This window comes from Erpetoichthys calabaricus, chromosome 5, assembly GCF_900747795.2.
Source record: "Erpetoichthys calabaricus chromosome 5, fErpCal1.3, whole genome shotgun sequence".
NCBI classification, from domain to species: Eukaryota; Metazoa; Chordata; class Cladistia; order Polypteriformes; family Polypteridae; genus Erpetoichthys; species Erpetoichthys calabaricus.
The window spans coordinates 25,648,455-25,666,627 of record NC_041398.2 but is presented as its reverse complement, the minus strand read 5'-3'; the positions used below and the strand labels follow the sequence as shown (position 1 = coordinate 25,666,627).

Here is an 18,173-nt window from a genome sequence, read left to right as displayed (position 1 = left end):
TAGACACATGGATTAAATTAACAAGGAGTGTGGTAGAGAGTAGTACTTTAGGGACTTTCAGAACTTGACTTGCTGTTATTTTGTGGAAATTAGGCGAATAGGACTGGTGAGGTTTGTTGGGCTGAATGGCCTGTTGTCAGATATTTTTCTAATGTTCTCACTGCTATATTTCATTCAGTAGTGGGCCTTTAACTAAACCAGTACATTTTGGCCAATATGGCTTGAACATATATTTTTTTTAAGTTTATTAACTACATTAGTGAATAATACACAAATCACTTCTTTAAACGAATGTAGGGATTAAGGAAGAATTATGTGAAAAATTAGTGAATGATAACATAATAATTTTGTTGTGAGAAAAGAGGTGTATGCCTTTGAAAAAGAAGGTTATAAAGGCACTGGAGAAGATGAAGATATGTAAAGTAGTAGATCCAGCTGGAGAGGTGTTGGAAATATTGAAGGCAATAGAAGGTCTTAAAGCTGAATAGTTGACAGACTTATGCTGTATGATTGTGTGTGAGGGTAAAATTCTAAAAGATATATATGTAAAGAATGAAAATGATGATACATTAAAGTGTGGATCACTCCAGAAATTAAATGCCTGGACAGGTAATGAAGGAGATAAGTGCTAATAAAAAAAGTATTATGGATCAGGTGAAAGTTGGAAAAGTGGAGCTTGGTTTCGTGTCAGGGATAGGAACAATGGATCTCATTTTTATAGAATTCAGATGAAGCACCAGACAAAGAGAAAGGAGCTACATAGTACATTGATAGACCTGAAAAATTAACTTAGCAGGGTGTTGTGAAAGATAGTGCAGCCGAAATTAACAAAATTAACTGTAGATGAATGGTTGCTGTTTGCAGTAATGGCATTGGTTGAAAAAGTGTAATTGTTGGTTAGAAAACACATGAGTGGTGGAGGAGTGGTGGCTCTGAGGCTAGGGATCTGCACTGGCAATCAGAAGGTTGCCGGTTCGAATCCTGTAAATGCCAAAGGGGACTCTGCTCTGTTGGGCCCTTGAGCAAGGCCCTTAACCTGCAATTGCTAAGTGCTTTGAGTAGTGAGAAAAGCGCTATATAAATGCAATGTATTATTATTATGAGTATATAGTGAAAGTTTAGAGTTGAAAGTGGGGCTTCACCAGGGATATATTCTGAATATTTTGCTTTTTGATTGAGGTGATAACTAGAGAAAAGAAAGGATGGAAAGGTATTTTGGAAGAAAAATGCCTCAAGGTAAATGCAGGACAAACTAAGGTGATGGTTAGAGGCAATGGGGTAGGAGATATGGATGCATAACCATGCAGCATAGCATGCGTGGTAGAGGTGTCGAGAGAAAAGTTATCTGCTGTGTGGATTGTCAGAAGTGGGTTCATAAAAGATGTAGCAGTGTGAAGGGCATGCTGCAGAGGGTGAGTGCAGCCTTTGTAAAAAGTGTGTGACAGGGGTCCAGAATACTGATGTGGTAAGCGTAAATTTAGATATTAGCATGGAGAGTTTTGGAGAAAGTAGGGAAGTTCTGCTGTTTAGATCACTTGAAATTTTTAAACTTTCTTCTGAAAGCTTTGTGGGGAATAGTTTAGTGAATTGGGAGTGAGATGTGGCCGATGAATGTGAAATTTAAAGCAAAGATTTTAGAGTAGGCAAGGATTTTTTGTAGTGAGTAAAATGAGATGATAAGAGAGTAATGGGATATAAAATATCACAGTACATTTTTTTGTGAGAGTTTTGAACTATAAGGTCAAATCTCAAATCCAAAGCTATCTCATTAATTAGCAAAGCTATTTTACTGAAATATTTTGCATTAACTAACTACTCTATATGACCTAGATAAGCAGGTGCTTGATGACATTGTTCACAGTTTCGGCTTTGTCCTATATATACCTTAAATTGTTTTATTTTAGTTAGATATGTGCAATTTACATTTGTTAGCTTAATTGTTGATGACTGATCTCTATTCATTTTTGGAGATTCTTAATTAGAGGTCCCATTCCCCATGTTGCCTTAGATGTTGTCATTGTTAGTAGTTGGGGTGTTTTCAACCTAAGATATTAATGGGTGATTCTGGAAGTTCAACAGGCTTCTTTCAACTTATTTGCTAACTTTTACTTAGTGGAAGTGTTGTGTTGCTTGGAAGAATGTGTTTGAGGTGTGATTGTTTAGAGCATGCAAACGTATTGTCAGCATAAAGATCTTTAGCCAAGTGTGCTTTATTATGTTTTAATCTAGTGAATTTGGTTGTGACTCACCTGTGCCATGACTTAAAACCAACAATGGAGTCAAAGGTTGCTTAATTTTCATCATAAGAATATGTAATTATCACAACTACAACCAAAATGTTGCCTTTATTAGAATTTTGAAATCCAGCAATTTCAGTCTAATTAGTTTATTCAGTAATATAAAAGGCAAGCTAAGATAAGCAATAAAAATCTTTTATAAGACAAACTAATAAGTTAGAATAACATTTAAATATTTGTGCATCAAGTAATGTTAAGGAAAACATAATTCTGTTATTGAGATAAGGGCAGTCCTTGGGTTATAAATAAGACTGGTTCCTAAGTCTGCTTTTAAATCGAATTTATAGGTAAATCGGGTTAGGTATGTACAGTTTTTATTAGTCAAATAATTCTCTTAGTATATTTTACCTTTCTTTGCATATAAAATACTTAAGAAACACTTCCAAATATAATAAAAAATTTAAATATAATAATGAAATACATAATAATAGTAATCTGTGGTGGGCTGGCGCCCTGCCTGGGGATTGTTTCCTGCCTTGCGCCCTGTGTTGGCTGGGATTGGCTCCAGCAGACCCCCGTGACCCTGTAGTTAGGATATAGCGGATTGGATAATGGATAAATGGATGGATAATAATAATAGTAATAAAAGTAAGCACATTTGGTACTGTGCTGATGAGAAAACGAGAAAATCTTTATCCTCTAAAATTGTTCCAATTGTTGATCAGCTATGGCCAAACACTTTTCAAATGACTGATGGCATTTCCCCTCTTTCCAATCGCTTTATTATTTCCACTTTATTTTCAGACAAGACGGTTTTCCTTTTTTTTGATAGATCGCCAGCTGTTGCATCAGATTTACACTTTGGTGGCATGGTCATAAGTTTAAATAAGTGAAACATTTAGGCCAAATACTAAGTTACACACTTAACACAATGTTATAGAAATGACTTTCTCCATTGAGCTGACGAACTGCTGAAGCCAGAAGCTGCTCAGTGTTTTCATATGTATCACAAATTACTGCATTGCGTGCATTCGTTATTGCAAACCAATTTGCAAATTTTTGATGTAATGGACTTTATGTCAGCCCATTCTTAAGTACAAGTCGTTCTTAAACCTGTTTTTAATTGCCTGTGCTCAGAGTAGTTTACAAGATGTCAAAGAAAAAATTGAAAACAAAATAGATAAGAATAAGAATGAATAAATAACATACAAAAAATAGTAGGTAAGAATAAATAATACAGACAGGTGTGATAGAAAAGATTTAGTTTTTATTTGTAGATGCAGTTTTAAGTCTTTAATGACAAGTCCAATGCTGTCGTCAGATAAGGAAGACAGAAAAATAAAAACTCCAGTTGGCAAGATGAAAAAAGCGCAATCAGTTGTGGTTCAAGGCCCAAAGATCTCCCACCCCTAACTGGGTATTCTACCTAACATAAAAGTACTGTAGTAGTTTGCAATGTTTTTTAAGCATCATCCTGTAAGATTTGTGCTGTGTGTCTTGTTTACAGTTGAAGGATCTGCTTTTACTTCAACATCACATGTAGCAGTGCAGTGCTTTAAACAGGTGGTGGATTCATTTTGAAAAAATGGACAAGAAAGCAGAGAAAAGTAGAAATTAACAATGGCTGCAAATTCATGTAGTATATGATATTTCAATGCATATTTAATCTATTAGAAGTGCAACTACAGTATAAGCAGCTATGGTAAAGACAAATTATAAAAAATAGATTTTTAGAAGTATTTTTAAATGTTCTACAGTATTAACCTTGCATATCTCTATTGGTAAAGTATTCCAGATTTTTACCATATCCGCAAAATGCCACCTCACCACTTCTCTTATTTTTAGCTGTTGGAATAATAAGAAAACCACCATTTGAAGATTTAAGATTATGACTAGGAATGAGGGGGGGTGGGTGGGGGGTTCTTCCAAAATACAGGAAGGAACAAGATTATTTAAAGCTGTATATACCATTAGTAGTATTTTAATATCAATTCTAAAAGACATAGGTAAGAAATGTAACAATGAAAAGACTGGTGAAATGTGTTCAGGTCTTCTTTATGTGATTCAATTTCTTGCTGCTCCATTCTGAACTACTGTACTTAACAACCAATTAATGTCTTTCTTAGGTCATCCTGTTAAGTGTCTAATAATATTATAAGAGATGTCATTTTTTGCAATGTTTCTTAAATGTAAAATCACAGTTGTAGTAATATGGTTAAAGTGTGATTTGATGTTTAGGTCAGAGTCCATGATAACACCTACATTTTTTATTTCCACCTTTATTTTTAATGCTAAGGTATCAGGTTTATTTTGATTACCCTCACTATTTCCATTTTTAACAACAACAAAGATTTTTGTTTTCTTCTTATTTAGATTGAGGAATGATTACTCATTAATTCAGAAATGCAAGACAGACATTGGATCAGAGAGTCCAGTGTGTCAGGGTCATCAGGTGCAATAAATAAGTAAAGCTGCATGTCACTGCACTGCTGTGGTAGATCACCCTGTGTTTCTAGATAATCTGGTGTAACATTCATCATGCAGCACCCTGTAGTCAGTCTCATTCACCCAACCTATTGTGAAGGATGTTGCACTTTTCTGAATTAAGTTCTCTTCTGAATTGTGGCAGTGTGAAACAGAATGCACACAGAATTTCATGTTTATACTTATTTTCTAAACTTTTGTTCATTATTATCTGGTATTCCACCTCCTTAAAGACAAATAGTATGTGGAGTTACCAGTGACTAACATAATATTCCCTAAAAATTACCCTTTAATAATGGACCCTCACTCCATTTACTTACAGTAACAATTAATTTGGGGTGTATTTATGTACTTTGTCATAAAATGTGCCATGGTACTTTAGGTCATTTATGCGAGCTCAAATGCTTAATATACAGTAAGTTTGCTTTAATTAATTTGGTGTAAGAGACCAACCTTAATGTGAAAGCTCTTTTCTTCCATTTAAGGATAAAGACTGACAGTCTGACTGCGGCTTCAACAGGAAACATCTGTGCCAGTTTGTCTGCCTACAAAGAAATGAAATCTCCAAAGTGAGTACCCTGCTCATATTAAGTGCAACTTACTGTGAATGTTCCAGTGACAATATACCATCATCATCATCATGTACTATCATCTTGAAAAATACCAAGCTATTGTTATGACAGCGGCTCATGTTGAAACTTCCTATTGGAAGTGATAAAAATAGATTCAGATCTCCACATATGTAAATGTTTTAATTGCACACAAGGGAGGATTACAAAACAGACACAAAATATGTTGTTCAGTTTACTGTTAGCACAATTTGAGGTAAAACGCCATTTGGTGGCTGCCCACTATTACAAGCTTTCTTCTGTAAGCATTGGCTGTCTGTTTTCCCTGTCAGTGAATTTTTACACATATTCACTTCTCAGGTAACCTGGTTATTATATATTATGAAAGACTTGAGGGTACAGTAAGACATGCTACACAATGGCCCTGAAAATTGTTGCATGTTTTTAAAAAGGCTAGGTGGCCATCACAACTGATTTACCCCTAAAAGAACAATGGCTAAGGCTAGCACCATGCCAGACCCTCATCACTCTTTTAACCCTGTGTTCCTGTAAGCCTACTGCTAGCGCTTCCACTGTGCCTAACAAACTTGTTACCCTTTGGTGATACCTACAATAGTTTTTTACTGGCATCCTAAACCTCAGTACCTTTAAACTATTTAATTAGGGCATTATTGTCATGCTTTGCTGCTGATTATTTACATACTGTGTTTTTATAGTTTCTTTATTGTGCGTTTTAACAACAACTTCATTTATTTATATAGCACATTTTCATACAAATGATGTGGCTCAAAGTGCTTTACAAAATGAAGAAAAAAAAAGAAAAATATAAAAATAAGATTTGGAAATACTAAGTAACAAAGTAATAAAGTAAGGTCTGATGGCCAGGACAACAGAAAAAAAACAAAACTCTAGAGGGCTGGAGATAAAAAAAAAAAACAATCTGCAGAAGTTTCGAGACCACCCAGCCCCCACTGGGCATTCTACCTAACATAAATGATCTCAATCAGTCTTCATGGTTTTCAGGCTTTACGTGGAAGAAATTAGATGATGATGGTCATGTGGACCTCTGGCCTTCAATCTTTCAATGTAGGGACTGTATGGTGCTTTGATCAGGTGATGGTGGTGCAGATCGCGACCACAGAAAACCAGAAAAAGAGCAGCAGAGAAAGTAGGGGATAGTACAAATTGTGCATATATGATAAAAATGATAATTAAATGCATATACAGAATTTCAGGGTTACACTAAAATGAAGCTATGAGAAAGCCATATTAAAATAATGAGTTTTTAGCAGTTTTTTAAAGTGCTCCACTGTATTAGCCTGGCAAATTTCTATTGGTAAGCTGTTCCAGATTTTAGGTGCATAACAGCAGAAGGCTGCCTCACCTCTTATTTTAAGTTTAGTTCTTGGAAAAATAAGCAGACACTTATTTGAAGATCTAAGGTTATGATTTGGAGTTTAAGGTGAAAGGCATTCCGAAATATAAGATGGAGCAAAATTATTTAAGGCTTTGTAAACCATAAGCAGTATTTTAAAGTCAATTCTGAATGGCACAGGTAACCAGTATAGTGACCTTAAAAATGGAGAGATGTGCTCGGATTTTCTTTTCCTAGATAAGTTTCTGGCAGCTGCATTCTGCAATAGTTGCAACCGATTGATGTGTTTTTTTGGGTGGTCCTGAGAGGAGTGCGTTACAGTAATCTAGTCGACTAAAAACAAAAGCGTGAACTAATTTTTCAACATCTTGCAAAGTTATAAGGGATGTAAGTTTTTGCTATATTTCTTAAGTGAACCACTTTGTCCAAAGGGTTCTGTTTGAGGGCCACTTCTTTTTCTCATTTATATTTTCCCAATAGGTAATATCTTTCGGCACCATGGCATTAAATTTCATTGCTATGCTGATAACACACAGCTATTTGTATCCATTAAATCCCCTTCTGTTTTCCCTCCAGATACTCTTATGGCATGTCTCACAATTTTCTCCGATTAAATAGCAATAAAACTGAGGTGCTCCTCATTGGTTCTAAATCCACTCGTGCTAAGGTTAACCAGTCTTCTATTTTATTTAACAATATTAACACAAACATCTCTTCCCAGGTTAAGAGCCCAGGCGTCATTCTAAACAGTACTGTCTCTTTATCTTCCCATATAAGTAACATTTCTCAGACTGCCTTCTTCCACCTCTGAAGCATTTCCAGACTTTGTCCTGTTCTTACGCAACACAGTACTGAAGTATTGTTTAATGCCCGAGTCATCTCACGTATAGATTACTGTAATGCTATTCTATCTGACATCCCACAAAAACGTATCCATCGCTTACAACTTCTTCAAAATTCTGCTGCCAGGATAATAACCTGCTGTTCTAAATCCACTGAACATATTACACATATTCTCTCTCAACTTCACTGGCTCCTTGTTAACTACAGAATACAATACACAATACCGCTCTTAACATTTAAAGCTCTCCACAACCTCACTGATCTCCTACAGACTTGCACTCCTCTCGCTCACTCAGATCCTCATCTGCAGCTCTACTTTCTGTACCGCACATCAAACTCTGTTCTATGGGAGCTCGAGCGTCTCTCATTGTGCTCCTCAACTCTGGAATTCTCTTCCCTCTCATATCCGTCAACTTGACTCAATAACACATTTTATCAAAACTTATCTTTTCAAATTGGCATATGAACTATGAATTTAAAGCTGTTACTGCCTGTTATCTTTGTATGTTTGCTACTACCTCTGTACCTTATTGCTTTTTTATTTTATCGTTCTTTGTTTTTATTTTATTAAAGTTGTTTAATTTCATTGTAAGGTGACCTTGAGGGTTAAGAAAGGCACCTATTAAAAAAAAATTATTATTATTATTATGTATTATTATTATTATTATTATTTTGTCATGTGGTCTATTGGTTTCTAATTTGACACCACTACAGTGATTGCTCTACTTTTTCACCTTATCTGGTATGAGTGTGTGTTTTTGTTTGTTGGTGAGTGATGTCTTGATAGCTATATTTCCTTTAAAAAAGACTTACTGTAACAGTCAAGACATCTTTTTTTTTTTTTTTTACAACTTTTGCTTTTGCCCTCCAGAGCATTTGTTTTCCTTGCTTGATCATTTTGCTCACACGTTTTAACATTATTGAGCATTTATTATATCTGAGGTCTTCATTTTTAGCACTTGGGAATATTTTCGTACACATTTACATGGGACCATTTGCAGTAAGGTGTTTTAATGAGGCCATCATTTCTGCTCCCTTTTTAAGGCTAAGAAATGCTAAAGAATTCCAGTCAAATCCTGTTCTCTAACAGTTTTTTTCTCAATAACTTGTTTTTTTCTTACTACTTCTCATTATTTTTAATATTATTAGTTATATATTATTAGATTTAGTAGTAGTAGTGCTACTCCTATGTGTCTGCTGAAATATGAAACTTAAATTGTTTCTGGTTGTTGGGATTCCTTTTTGCCCTTAGGAAACCTCTGGACAGATGAATGACAATTGTTGTAGAGGTGTTGTCAAATACTTCCTTTGCTCATCAACTATTTATCTTTATCCATTTCAGTGTTTCAGTTATGACATTAACTTACAGTATGGTATTATTTCATACTTTTTGTATTTCTTCTCTTGTCAAGCAGATGTCCACGGCCAGAAGCTAAAGATGGCAAGCATTGATGCTTAAAGGAGATTCCAATATTTGGATTCCAGCGCCACCTCTGGATGTTTCATTGTTGAGTTAACCATTCCAGTAGCATGAAGGCTATGCTTAAAAAATAACATTAACCAAAAATAATTTAGTGTTTCGACTTCAACACTAAAATTACTTGTATTCGTTCTAGTTATAGCAGAGAACGACAACATGAAAGAGTATGGCAGATCAATTCAGTACGGAAGAACACTTTTAATTTTAAATTTCATAAAATGACAAACCAAGATGCACTTTTTTATTTACTTTATTTTATATTTACAGAAAATTGGTAATTCTTTTTTTTTTATACTAGTTACATCTAAGATTTCTTTACAGGTGTGCTTGATTTTATTATGCATTTCAATCACTTAATTATTTCTCTTGTTTCACTTTAATTAGTTAATGAGTATATTCTTTATAAAATGTTTAAACTATAGTTATTGTTTATGGTGTTCTTGCAATTTCATATTTGTAATATACACTATGTGTATGTAATTTGATTATTTGGTGGTTAATTATAGTTAGGGTAAAGAGCTTTACAATTAAGTATCATTATTTACCTAAAATGTTAACAGAGAGAAGCATTTTCATTTCAAATTGCAAAGAAGTTTCCTAAATATGCCTTTTATTGTTAGTATTTGCCACTTACTGTATAATGTAGGGGTTTCTGCACAAGTTTCAAGAACAAGTCAAAGTAAAGAGTTAAACTTATTTACTGTATCACATACAGTCATGTTGAAAGAGTAACTTTTTCTCTTTTAAAACATATGGACATATCAAGATTTGATCTTCATTTAAACAGTATCTTTGGAAAAAGGTGATATCATAAAACAAACATCATGCCATGTTCACATTTTAAAGTCCACTGTGTAATATAAAGAAACATAAATTAATGCTCTAAATTAATTACAAATATAAACACCATACCATACCATTTTTATTTGTTAAGCGCTTAAAAACACAGCATTACAACTGACCGAAGCGCTGTACAGTTAAAACAAGCAAGACTAAAAGCAAAATATTAAAAACAAACATTAAGAGAGAATTAAAACAGAGACACTAAAAAACAGGTCAGGGGACCCAATAAAACAGAGAAATAGCAAAAAGCAAGTGGAAATAAGACAGGTTAAGAATTAAAAGCCAATGTGAAGAAGTGTGTTTTTAGGTTTGATTTGAAAGTGGCGACTGAAGCGGCTTGCCTAACCACTAAAGGTAAGGAGTTCCAGAGTCTGGGTGCACAGACAGAAAAAGCCCTTTCACCACGAGCTTTAAAATGTGCCTTGGGAACGGTTAGGGGCAGCTGATCTGCGGATCTAAGAACATGAGGGGGATTGTGACGATGGAGCAAGACACTCAAGTAGGCAGGGGCTAGACCATTTAGTGCCTTATAGGTTAAGAGGAATATCTTAAAATCAATTCTGAAGCTAACCGGCAGCCAGTGTAGGGTTTTTAAAATCGGTGTAATGTGTTGGCTTCTGCTGCTTCCAGTTAAAAGCCTTGCAGCCACATTTTGAACCAATTGGAGTCTCGAAAGAGTGGCTTTACTAATACCATATAGGCAGGAATTAGAATAGTCGAGCCGGGACGTAATGAATGCATGGATTACTGATTCCAGGAGGTGGTAAGGCAGAATTGGTTTGAGTTTGGCAATTCGCCTGAGATGGAAAAAAGCAGGATTTTACTGTGCTGTTGACTTGAGCATCCATTTTCAGGACCATATCCATTTTGATTCCAAGATTGGAAACAGACGAAGTTACTGGAATGGGAAGAAAGTCGAGGCCAAGGGGTAGGGTCTGTTTGCGGTCGGGACTAAAAACAATGACCTCGGTTTTTGAATCGTTCAGGTGAAGGAAGTTTACAGCCAGCCAGTCCTTAATGTCAGATAAGCAGTTGAGAAGAGGTTTAGAGTCAGTTGACTTGAGGGAGAAATAAATTTGGCAGTCATCAGCATATAGGTGATACGAGATTGCATGTTTTCTAAAAATTGCACCTAAAGGCAGGATGTAAATTGAAAAAAGTAGTGGCCCCAAAATGGAACCCTGGGGGACACCACATGGGAGTGGGACTGATTCAGATGAAAAATCGTCTACAAAATAATTGATCACATAAGTATTCAGCCCCTTTAATTTGACACCCCTAAATCATCACTGGTGCAGGCCTTTGGTTTTAGAAGTTCCATTGTTAGTTCGATGGAGATCACCTGTTTGGAGTTTTAATTGTCTGCACCTGACTGTATGTGAAAGAGCAACTCATGGTGATTCAGTAGGGTGGCCTAACCTACACAATGAGGATAAAAGAAGACTCCAAGCAACTGTGTATAAAGGTGATTGAACATCATAGGTCAGTGGATGGAAGCAAGAAGGTCTCCAAGCCACTGAATATCCAGGTAAATTCTTTATTAAGAAACTGAAAGAACATGGCACAGCTGTAAATCTCCTAGACCAGGCTATCCACAAAAACTGAAGAAGACTAGTGAGGGAGGCCACCAACAGACCTCTGAGAACTCTGAAAGAGTTACAAGCTACAGTGTTTCAATTTAGAGAGTCTATGCAGACAAAATATACAGAATAGTACAGAAACTTAAGGGGCCAGAAGGAGTACAATAGTGGTAGCAGTTCTATAATCCAATTTCTTTGGCTTAAATATTTTTAGTTTTACTATTTAAACTTAAATAATTTAATTTTAATTAAAAAAAGGAAAACGTTAAGGCAGTGTTTGTAATCCTAAATCAAAGTTTAATAACGAGGCCAGTCCTGTTGGACTATTTAGATGACGGCTTTGAGGAGCCAGTCGTCTATAAGGCCTACATCTGCAAGAGATAACAGCTGATCCAGCATCTCGAGCTCAGGGTCGCTGAACTGGAGGAAGAGCTAGCTGGCCTGTGTTGTAGTAGAGAATTGATGAACCTGGCCCAGGTGTCCTTTAGAGAGATAGCATGCACCCCTAAAATGGCACGGGAGGAGATTCCGGATCAGACAGACAGAGATAAGTGGGTCACAGTCACAAGGTAAAGGGTGTATATTGTCTGGAGCTTCAACCCCAGAATTGGAAGTGTCAAACCATTTTCAGGTCCTTGTGGACCTGGACAGTGTCTCTGATGATTCTGAAGTGGTAGGCAGGGATGAGGAGCCCCAACAGGCCACCTCCAAATCAGTTCCCAGAAGGACAGTGGTAGCGATAGTTGGGGACTGAATCATTAGGGGGATCGAAGCAAAGGTTTGCTCCAGAGACAGAGAGTCTCACCCTTTGTGTTGCTTTCTGGGCACACAGATGGAGAACCTTCCTGGAAGGGTGGATAGGCTCTTGGCCAGAGCCGAAGTGGATCTAGTTGTCATTGACCATGTTGGGACAAATGAAATACATAAGGATAGTCTGTCAGTTCTGCGATCCAAATTCAAAGAGTTAGGTGCCAGGCTGAGGAACAGATCTGACAAGGTAGTCTTCAATGAAGTTTTACCTGTGCCACGTGCCAGTCCAGGTAAGACTGAGGAGATTAGAAGGCTTAAGGCATGGCTCAAATCTTGGTTCTAAGTAGAAGGGTATAGGTTTATGGAGCACTGGAACTCCTTTGGGAATAGATGGGACCTGTTCTGCCGCAGCAAGATTCATCTAACCTAGAGTGGCACCAATGTATTGGGGAGGTGTATGAGTAGGTTAGTCAAGGATTATTTAAACTAGGGAATGGGTGGGGGGGCAGGGAGTTTAGGATAGGCCATGTTTATACATGGTGGAACAAACAATAGTGTAAAAATAAAAATGCATAGTAATGCAAATTCTGACATCCAATGTTTAAATGTTGTAAGCTGGAGGGCTGATCATACCCTCAGAGGACACAGACGCCCCTAGGAAAACCCCTGAAACAGCTGACAGTCTACCTTCACATTGCTCCTTACACTTCTTACTTGCGCTATAACGTGCAATAAACCTCTCACACTGTACTCCGCTTACTTAAAAGCCTTGTACAGTGCCTGTCAGTTTTAGAATTGATTGATTGTTTGCTTTTCTCTCTCTCTCTCTCTCTCACTGACATTCTGTGCTCCAGGCGGAACTGTCATCTCTGACTTGTCATGGAGCAACATTTAAACTTTTGAAAAAGAGACAAATGTTTGTTTGCAGTGTTTGAATAAAGTTCCTGTTTTTTTCTACAACCTCCTGTGTTTCTGTGCAAATCTATGACCCAAGCGTGACAAGTGCTACCAGGAGTGGGTGCACAGATGGATGCCGAGGAGTTATTTCAAATCACTCAGAATGTTGCGCTTCCTTACGATCCAGAGGATGATCCAATTCCTCATCAGAATGTCCCACTTCATAATAATAGTCAGAATATTCTTCTGCCTCCACTTCCTGAAAATTCTAAGAATGTGCTGACGAAGATGGGTCCTTCCGATGACCCAGAGATGTTTCTTTTGGCTTTTGAGCAAGTGGTGACTTTGTTGGGATGGGAAAAACAACAGTGGGCTGTTATCATCACCCCTTTTTTGTCTGGGGACGCCTTACTTTCCTTATGGAATGTACCTCGTGATAAGCTTGGCAATTATAATTTCCAGAAAGACCAAGTTCTTTTGCGTAAGACCACTTCCTTTTTGGCTAAAGGTTTTGCACTTAATGACTGGAAACTGGATATGGACAGTCCCATCCGGGCGCAAATACAAGATTTTGATTCATAAAGTACATTGCTGGTTTGAGGGGGACGAGATGGAGCGAGTCATAGAAAAGGTTGTCATGAACATAGTACTGGCCGGGATACCTGCACTTCTCCGAGATGAGTTTCTTCGTCATATTGTTGAATCATTGACGATTGTGTCTCAACGTTTAGAAGGTTCTCAGACCGCTTGGAGAAAAAGCGGTGCAGTGGTGCCCCGTATACTATGTCACAACCTTCAAGAGAGTGCCCAGGGCATTCTCGTCAATTTGACCGAAGACTAGAACATCGCCAAGCTTCAGGACCTGACAATCGGATGTCATCAGGAAGGCCTCCGGGGAACGCAGTTATTAATGAAGTGCCCGTTTCAGGAGAGGCGGGAGGTGGCCGAGGCCATGGACGTCGCCGAGAATATATCGGCAGTGGAGCTCAACGAAGATGTTTCCGGTGTGATCAACCCGGTCACTTGGCAAAGGAATGTCACCTGTTTCTAGCACAATCGATAGAAATTGGATTGGCGGAGGTTTGTTGCTCACATATTCCTTATTCATCTAAAAAAAAAGATGGGTTATTGACATCGGTGAAGTTGGGGGGCCGCAAGCTGTCGGCGTTATTGGACTCAGGCAGTGACCTTTGTGTTGTCAGATGGGACTGTCTTCAGGACGGATGCCTTAGTAACACTGAGACTGTAAAGATTCATTGTGTACATGGAGATGTTAAAGACTATCAGACATTGCTTCTTCCTTTGACTTATAAGGGTTGTCACTTTAAAGTTTGGTCTGCTGTTTCGAACACCTGCCCCTGGCCATTACTGATAGGCAGAAGAAATGTCCTTTTTCCTAGACTAATTGCTGAATGTCGCGCACCGATCATCGAGTTGCCTGTTGAGCTTAGTTGGGGGGAAGAAGAAGGAGAACTTGTGGTTGCTGGGGATAATCTAGAGCCCCAATTAGATATTGAACCTGATCTCTCCAGCGAGACTAAGGGAGACACCCCCCCCCCCCAATTTCCTAGAGTGGCAGGGAGGCCCTTCTACATCCTCCCAGATTGCAAATGCCTCCAAACTCAAACCAAGTACTAGCGAGCAGTCAGATTTTGTGCGCTTGCAGCATGCTGATGGCTCATTAGAATATGCATTTAAACAGGCTCGCACTGCTAGTGACTCCTATACCAAGAGCGCGGTACCGGGGGCTTGAAAACTCCACACTTTCTACAAAAAGACAGTTGCCTTTTCAGAGTGATTTCAGACCATTTAATGGGGGAATTTATTGAACAACTAGTTGTACCTGAAGTGCATAGGGAAATTCTTTTGCAGCTGGCCCACTCTCACATCTTGGGAGGACACCTGGGGGCTGATAAGGCCAGAGATCGGTTATCAAAACGATTTTATTGGCTGAATATAAGAAAAGATGTTGAACGGTTCAGTACTTCATGTCCTGACTGCCAGATCATCTCCGCTTATAAGCATCCTTGGGCTCTCCTTTGTCCTATGCCTATTTTGGAAATCCCCTTTCAGAGGGTGGGATTAGATATTGTAGATAGATAGATAGATAGATAGATAGATAGATAGATAGATAGATAGATAGATAGATAGATAGATAGATAGATAGATAGATAGATAGATAGATAGATAGATAGATACTTTGCCTAAGACTGAAAGTGGGTATCAATATATGCTGGTGTTGGTTGACTATGCAACACGATATCCAGAGGTGGCTGCTTTAAAAAAGGCCAACTCCTCCACTGTAGCCAAAGCTCTGTGCGGGATGTTTACTCGTATTGGCATCCCTAGAGAAAAGCAAACAATCAATTTCAAAACTGACAGGCACTGTACAAGGCTTTTAAGTAAGCGGAGTACCGCGCGTTATAGCGCAAGTAAGAAGGATAAGGAGCAATGTGAAGGTATACTGTCAGCTGTTTCAGGGGTTTTCCCAAGGGCATCTGTGTCCTCTGAGGGTGCGATCAGCCTTCCAGTTTACAATGTAAAAGGAGTAACACATTAAAAATAGCTTGTCTTAATACTAGAAGTATCAAAAATAAGATAAGTGAGTTGGAGTTGTATGTAGCAGAGCATAATTATGATATTATAGCAATAACATAAAGATGGGGATGAGTATAACAGAGGGATACACATTTTTAGGAAGGATAGAAAGAACAGAAAAGGAGGTGGGGGTTGCTGTTTATATCAAACAGAATTTAAATGCAAGTCCTCTTCACTTGGACGATGAGCCACATCTCAGAGAGGACGCATGGCTTTGCCTGGAAAGCATTAGGGAAAGAGGTTTTATTTTAGCAGTTTGTTATAGACCACCCAATGCAGACAGTAATTTAAACACACATCTTTAAGTAATATTGAAAAGGTAAATTTACATGGGGGATATTATAGTCATGAGAGCCTTTTAACTATCCAAATGTTAACTGGCATAACGTTGCAAATGACGGAGCACAAGAGTTTTTAGAAGTAATCAATGACTGCTTTTTAACACATTATGTTAAAGCACCAATGCAGGGTGAAGCCTGTCTGGATTTAGTATTTTGTAATAATCAGGATAGCATTGAGGGTGTAGAGGTGATTGAACCACTAGGGTCAAGTGACCATAATATAATACAGTTCACAGTGTTTTATAACCGTGCAGATGCAAAGACTGAAATTGTTCAAATTTAAATTTTGAGCAGATGCCACAAAGTCTAAGGAGGATACACTGGGATAATCTTTTAAGTGTGGAGACAGTCGAGGAGCAGTGGAACAGGTTTACATATAATGTTTTACATGTAATGCACGACAGGTACATACCTAAATTTGGAATAAATAGTAAATTAAAAAAAAAACTCTGCAGTGGGTTGTTAATGAGTTATAAAAGAAGCTGCAAAGTAAAAAAAGAGCTGTATAAAGCGTACACAACTCATAACTCCAACGTGAATCGTAAGGCGTATGAGGATATCAGGTAGGCTAAAAGAAAGTTGAAGAAGAATATAGCAGATAAGGTGAAAGACGACCCTAAGAGATTCTTTCAGTATTTTAGTGGTAAAAGAACAATCAAGGAGGAGGTCAAGTGCATCAGAAATAGTGAAGGGGAATTAAAAGATACAGAAAGTGAAATAGTGGATGCCCTAAACATGTGTTTTTCTGAGGTCTTCACAAGTGAGAAAGCGGATAACCTCCCAGAGGTAACCAGGACTACTGAGGAGGTACTGAGGGATTTTAAAATTGTAGAGGGAGAAGTGCTGCTCAGCTTAAATAGCCTGAAACCGAACAAATCACCCGGACCATATAATTCTTACCCTCGAGTTCTTAAGGAGGCTAGTGAGTACATATATAAACCCTTGACACATATTTTTAGGAAGTCACTGTGCACTGGAGAGATTCTGTAGGACTGGAAAATGGCAAATATCTCCCATTATATAAAAAGGGTGACAGTGCAGATAAGCAACTATAGGCCAGTAAGCTTAATGTGTATCACAGAAAAATTAATGGAAGGAAATATTACAAATAAGATTGAGCAACACCTGGCAAGGACAGGGGTTATTCTAAATGATCAGCATGAGTTCAGAAGAGGGAGGTCGTGTTTTACTAACATGCTGGAATTCTATGAGGAGGCAACAAAAGGATACGATCAAAGTGGAGCATATGATATTATTTATCTGGACTTTCAGAAAGCATTTGATAAGGTGCCACATGAGAGATTGGGCATCAAATTAAAAGAAGTGGGAGTTCAGGGTGATGTTTTTAGATGGGTGCAGAATTGACTCAGACACAGGAAGCAGAGGGTGATGGTGCGAGGAACCTCATCAGAACTGGCCGATGTTAAGAGTGGTGTCCAGAAGGGGTCAGTGCTAGGGCCGCTGCTATTTTTAATATATATAAATGATTTGGATAGGGATATAAGCAACAAGCTGGTTAAGTTTGCAGATGATACTAAGGGATGTGAATTGGCAGATAATTTGGAATCCGTTATATCATTACAGAAGGACTTTGACAGCATACAGGCTTGGTCAGATTTGTGGCAGATGAAATTTAATGTCAGTAAATGTAAAGTATTACATGTATGAAGTAAAAGTTAGGATTGAATACACAATGGGAGGTCTGAAAAAACGAGAGCACACCTTATGAGAAGAATTTAGGAGTTGTAGTGGACTCAACAGCAGACCCAGCTCGGCGCCAGTCACACAAGGAGTTCCTCAGGGCTCTGTCCTCTGCCCTCTTCTCTTCTGTATTTATATGCTTCCCCTTGGCCATATTATTTGTAGCTATGGACTGGGTTATCATTTTTATGTAGATGATACTCAACCCTATTTAAATGTCAAAAGTGCAACTTCATCAGAGTTTTCTCAGCTCACAACTTGCCTCAGTGAAATTAAAACCTGGATGGAGGAGAACTCCATCCATCCATCTATTATCCAACCCACTATATACTAACTACAGGGTCATGGGAGTCTGCTGGAGCAAGGCGCCAAGCCCACTGCAGTGTGTACACACACACACACACACAAACACCCACACACCAAGCACACACTAGGGCCAATTTAGGATTGCCAATGCACCTAACTTGCATGTCTT

General features: G+C 38.0%; 1 protein-coding gene across 2 annotated transcripts in view; it reads left to right on the top strand.

The window, feature by feature from the left end:
- The window catches only part of LOC114651555 (uncharacterized), an 89,557-nt gene extending 80,282 nt beyond the window's left edge, over nucleotides 1–9,275 (top strand). For both annotated transcript variants that reach the window (XM_051927397.1, XM_028801361.2), the window contains exons 18-19: nucleotides 5,207–5,290; nucleotides 8,924–9,275. In XM_051927397.1, coding sequence (XP_051783357.1) covers nucleotides 5,207–5,290; nucleotides 8,924–8,960 — 121 coding nt within the window. In that variant the 3' untranslated portion in view covers nucleotides 8,961–9,275. The remainder of the gene's footprint in view (nucleotides 1–5,206; nucleotides 5,291–8,923) is intronic.
- The last annotated feature ends 8,898 nt before the right edge of the window (nucleotides 9,276–18,173 follow it).